Source organism: Orycteropus afer, unplaced genomic scaffold (assembly GCF_000298275.1).
Source record: "Orycteropus afer afer isolate SDZICR_OR568_19922 unplaced genomic scaffold, OryAfe1.0 scaffold00062, whole genome shotgun sequence".
Taxonomy (NCBI): Eukaryota; Metazoa; Chordata; class Mammalia; order Tubulidentata; family Orycteropodidae; genus Orycteropus; species Orycteropus afer.
Window position 1 is genome coordinate 6,521,760 of NW_006921649.1, and position 6,000 is coordinate 6,527,759.

Consider the following 6,000-nt stretch of genomic DNA (forward strand, 5'->3'; position numbering starts at 1 on the left):
AAGGGAAAAATCAAGCCTTGAGTTGCAATACTGAAGAATTCTGTGGACAAAATATTGAATGATGTGGGAGGCATCAAATGAAGATGGAAGGAATACACAGTGTCACTGTACAAAAGAGAATTGGTCAATGTTCATGTGTTTCAGGAGGTGGCATATGATCGAGAACCAGTGGTATTGAAGGAAGAAGTTGAAGCTGCACTGAAGGAATTAGGGAAAAACAAGGCTCCAGGAATTGACAGAATACCCATTGAGATGTTCAACAAACTGTTGCCATGCTGGAGGCACTTACTCATCTATGGCAAAAAATTTGGCAGACAGCTACCTGGCCAACTGACTGGGAGAGATCCATATTTATCCCCATTCCAGCAAAAGGTGATCCAACAGAATGTGGAAATTATTGAACAATATCATTAATACACATGCAGGTAAAATTTTGCTGAAGATAATTCAAAAACAGTTGCAGCAGCATATTGACAGGGTATTTCCGGAAATTCAAGCCACATTCAGAAGAGGATGTGGAACTAGGGATAACATTGCTGATGTTGGATGTATCTTGGCTGAATGCAAATACCAGGAAGATGTTTCCCTGAGTTATATTGACCATGCAAAGACATTTGACTGTGTGGATCATAACAAATTTTGGATAACATTGTGAAGAATGGGAATTCCAAACAATTGTACTCATGAGAAACCTGTACATAGACCAAGAGGCTATTGTTTGACCAGAACAAAGGTATACCGCATGGTTTAAAATCAGGAAAGGTGTGCATCATGGTTGTATCTTTTCACCATACTTATTCACTCTGGACTATATGAAGAAAAACATGGCATCAAGATTGGAAGAAGACTCATTAACAACCTGTGATATGCAGATGACACAACTTTTCTCACTGAAAATGAAGTGACTTGAAGAATTTACTGATAAAGATCAAAGACTACAGTCTTCAGTATGGATTACACCTCAATATATAATGAAATTACACCTCATTTTATAATGAGAATCCTCATAACTGGACCAATAAGCAAAATCATGATAAATGGAGAAAAGATTGAAGTTGTCAAGGATTTCATTTTACTTGGATCCACAGTCAGCACCCACAGAAACACCAGTCACAAAATCAAATGTCATATTGAACTGAGCGATTCTTCTGCAGAAGACCTCTTTCAAGTGTTAAGAAGCAAAGATGTCACTTTGAATGGTAAGATGTACCTAACCCAAGCCATGGTATTTTCAGTCACCTTATATGCATGTCAAGACTGGACAGTGGATAAGAGAAAATGAAGAGGAGTTGATGCCTTTGAATTATGGTGTTGGAGAATACTGAAAATCCCATGGACTGCCGAAAGAACGAACAAATCTGCCCTGGAATAAGTGTAGCCAGACTGCTCCTTGGAAGCAAGAATGGCCAGACTTTGTCTCACTATTTTTTTTTTATTTTGATTTGGATGAAAATTTACAGAGCAAATTTGTATTCCATTCAATAATATTTTGTTTTGTGACATTGATTAGAATCCCCACATTTTAACAGTTCTCTTCCCACTTTCACCTGTGGTTACCTTTTCCTGTGTCCTTCTTTCCTGTGCATTCCTGCCATCTCAGCTTTCTCCTTATACAAATGCTGCCCTTCTGATCTCCCATGGTGGTTGATTGTTCTAAGGCGTTTACCTACTGTGTACCTACCGAGTGTAATTCTTCCCCTTGTTAGACCTGTCTGTTGTTTGGCTGGAAGCCATGGGAGTAAGTTCCATTCCAGGCCTGAAGGGTGACTAGGGACCATAGTCTCAGGGGTTTCACCAGTCTCTATCAAACCAGTAAGCCAGGTCTTTTTTATGGTTTTGAGTTTTGTTCCATATTTTTCTCCCACTCTATCCATGGTCTCCAATTTTGATCCCTTTCCAAAGTGATTAACAGTGTTAGCTTGGCAACATCTAGTTCATCTAGTCTCCGGATCATTTAGACTGAGATTCCCATGGTCTACTAGTCCCTTGGACAAATTGTTTCCATGTGTTTTTCATTTTCTTTACTCTTCCTTGCTCCAGAGGAGGAGAAACCAAGTACTGCATCTTAGATGGCCACTTGCAAGCTTTCAAGACCCTCATCACTACTCAACAAAGTAGGATGTGGAACAATGTTTTTGTTTAGTATGTTGTGCCAATTGAGCTTGATGTTCCCTGTGACCATGGTCCCGAGCCCACAGACGTAATGATTCATTCCCTCAACGTGTTTGGCTATGTCTAAGAAGTTATCCTAACTTTGCCCCCTGTTAGCACTATTATATATATGGATATTCTTATAGCACATAAAGACACATATATAGAAGTATCTCTGCCAAACTATAGAGTCAGTCTTGACTCATGGCAGTCCCATGTGTGCCACTAGAACTGTGCTCCATAGGGTTTTCAGTGACAGATTTTTTAGAAGTAGATTGTCAGGGCTTTCTTCCTAGGTGCTTTTGGATAGCCTCAAGCCTCTGTGTCTTGGTTAGCAGTCAAGCAAATGAACCATTTGTGCCACACAAAGACTCATCAATTAATTACTTAATGTTTTTTTGTTTTTATTGTACTATATTACAATATTCTCTATAAGCTACCTCCGAATCACAGAATGAAATGAATATAAACTAATTATTGGTACTTTTAACTATTAACAATAGCAAAAAGATGGAAACAACCTAGGTGCCTATCAACAGAAGAATGGATAACCAAACTATGATACATACACACAATGGAATACTGTGCAACACTAAATAATAATGTAGAATCTGCAAAACACCGTAACATGGATGAACTTAGAGGACATTATGCTGAGTGACATAAATCAATCACAGAAGGACAAATGTAGTATTAGTTCATTATTGTAAAAAGTCAAGGAAAGGTTTATATATGGAAGGAAACTTTCTTTGTTGGTTACCAGAGGTCGGAGAGGAGGGAGGGAACACTACAAAAATAAATAAAGCACACTAATTATTGGTGTTTTTAGTCTCCTATCTCCTGAATACATTGGGAAAAAAAGTATTTAAGCTCATATGGACATTTTACAAATTCAGGTTTCTTAGAGAAACAGCCTTCATTATGCATAGCTGATGAGGTTTTTTCATTCTATTCTTTGTACTTTGGCCCATGTTGTATTTTTCAATGTTTAATATTAAATTTTATTGACAAAATAATATCATTAGACATTTCCTACCTTAGTCTTCTTCCCTATGGGATACTGAGACAGAGGCAGGACCAGTAAGCTCTGAAATCTAATTTTGTTTTTCCAAAGGTCTTAACGCCAGAGGAACTGAAGGCTGCTCAAACATCCGTTGCTTATGGTTGTATCAAATACGCTGATCTTTCCCATAATCGGCTGAATGACTACATCTTCTCCTTTGACAAAATGCTGGATGACAGGGGAAATACAGCTGCTTACTTGTTATATGCCTTCACTAGAATCAGGTAATTGTGAATAGTAAGTGGCTTCAAGATTTTTTTACCTGATTGATTTTGCTGTATAAGAGCATCTTTGGTAACACATTTTCTTTTAGAATGACAAGTTTGATTTAAAAAAAAAAAAAAAAATAGAATGACAAGTTTGACCTTAGGGACTCTTTTAGATTCCCTAACCTATCCCTGTTTGTTCTGGCAGATATTCTCCCCAGCATTCTTGGTTTAAATAGGAAGAAAGTGACCCTCTAAAAGAAGTACATTCCTATTTTTAGTATTATGAAATGCTTCAGACCACATTATTAGTTTTGTCTAATAGTGTGCTTTATAATAAAATATTTCATCCATTTTATAAGAATTTTTTTGTTGTTGTTGTTATTCATTGACGTTAGTTTATGGTTTACAACAGTCACTTTTTATTACATGCTTTTGAGTGGAGAAAAATGACTGTGCCTACAAAAAAGAAACATGAGTTCTTACCTCATTTTTCAGGTCCATTGCACGACTGGCCAATATTGATGAAAAGATGCTCCAGAAAGCTGCTCAAGAGACCAAAATCATCTTGGACCATGAGAAGGAATGGAAACTAGGCCGGTGCATTTTACGGTTTCCTGAGATTCTGCAGAAGATTTTAGATGACTTATTTCTCCATACTCTCTGTGATTATATCTATGAGCTGGCAACAACCTTTACAGAGTTCTATGATAGCTGCTATTGTGTGGAGAAAGATCGGCAGACTGGTGAGTATCTCAGCCGGTGTCTATATTGGGGATTGGGCACCATTGAGGCATTTAATGGGTGGAAGTGCTTTTCAGCCTTATTTTATTCATGGAAACACTCCCATTCTATCCCAAGCAGTTATACTGTGAACCATGTCATATATAACAGACAGAATTTGAACTAGTTCTGATAAACGCAGAAATGGAATTCTGCTCACATATTCTCTCCTCCACCCTCAGGCTTCAAAGAAAACCATTGGAAGGCCACTGGGAATGGGACATTTTCAACAAAAGGTCCCAGAGTGTTAAAAAGGACTCTTTGGGGTTTCTTTTAATGGAAACCAACCTTGGAAAAAATCTTTTCTTTCTTTAGAGTTTCTACTCAGTCATGTTACATATAGGTAATGAAGTAGACTAAATTAATGTGCCACAGGGTGAATAGGCATGTGGGGGCTGTGTGTGAGAACTGACACTTTATTAGGAAAAAGATCGCACCATTATTATGGTACTAAGGTTTGTAGTTGCCATTTCAGACTGTGATGCCTAGGAAAGAACTCTGAATTTTAAAAAGAAATACAAAATTTATAGTGCTGATCTTGCAGACTTTGTATCTTCTTATCTTGATGATCAATTAAAAACTGTTTTCTTCACTGCAAAATTGAAAACAAAATTTTTAATTTTTTAAAAAAAGACTATAACTATCCCGTTCTTCATGAAACTTTTCACCCACTAATTTTAGAAACCATTTAAAAAAAAAAACTTTTCTTGAACAGAAAACCTTTGATTCTTAGATTTCCCTTTTAGCTTAAGGTGAAGGTATTCCTAGTTAAAGCCCAAAGATATTTGTGGGTTGGGCTATTCTCAGTAAAATCCAGAAGTAACAGATCCTTTAATAATGATTTTCAGAAAGAAAAACTAGTGTCTTCATTTTCTCTCTTCTCAGGAAAAGTACTAAAGGTGAACATGTGGCGTATGCTGCTGTGTGAAGCAGTAGCTGCTGTCATGGCCAAGGGATTTGATATCCTGGGAATAAAACCAGTCCAAAGAATGTGATCCTTCTTAGGTTTGAACACTGTGCTTTTACCAAAGTGGCCGTTAACACTGTTTGCTTTTTTACAATCATGTGGATGTAAAACAAAATTTGTCAACTACCTATGTAAGATGTGGTTTCTTATAATAACTAGTATTCTGAAAAGGAAAAAATTACCTTCAAAAATAACATCTATTTCTGCTGAGTGTTAAACCAAAACGGCTTAGTGGAGGCTGTGGAATAACGTAGGATGTGATGGTCACAGTGAGAGAGAGTTTATTGACTTGACAGGGATGTGTTTTCATTTATTTTAATTAGATAAAGAATCCCGTTTATTGAGCCCTACTTTAGACTCCAGGAATTTTACACACCTTTATTATTGTTAAGGACCTCTGGTTCCCCAGTGGTTAAAGTGCTACACTGCTAACCAAAAGGTTGGTGGTTTGAACTTATCCTTCAGCTCCACTGAAGATTCTGCTTCCATAAACAATCGTTCCCTGGGTTTGGCACGTTGTCTCACTCTTTGAAATTTGAGACCTGGAAATTGAAATTGGGCTGGATGGGGTGGAGAATGCTGGTAGCAATGATTATTGGATCAGTAGTTAACGCAGTCTGCCAACACTACCTCAGAAATTTGTGAAGATGAAATGAGATTCAAGTAAAGAATTACAGTATCTGGAAAAATAAGTGCTTAGTAAACATGAGCTATACTGTACCATACTATTTCCAGAGGTTTCCAAGCTCAAAGGAACCTTAGAGGTGATCTTAATGAGTTAAACTAATAGCTGCCATTTACAAACACTCTGTATATAAAAATAACGACAA

At 37.2% G+C, this 6,000-nt stretch overlaps 1 protein-coding gene across 1 annotated transcript in view; it reads left to right on the forward strand.

The window, feature by feature from the left end:
- RARS1 (arginyl-tRNA synthetase 1) overlaps positions 1-5,198 on the forward strand; it is a 43,925-nt gene extending 38,727 nt beyond the window's left edge. The window contains exons 13-15 of the mRNA XM_007939742.2: positions 3,266-3,438; positions 3,919-4,166; positions 5,089-5,198. Coding sequence (XP_007937933.2) covers positions 3,266-3,438; positions 3,919-4,166; positions 5,089-5,198 — 531 coding nt within the window. The remainder of the gene's footprint in view (positions 1-3,265; positions 3,439-3,918; positions 4,167-5,088) is intronic.
- Positions 5,199-6,000: the final 802 nt, after the last annotated feature.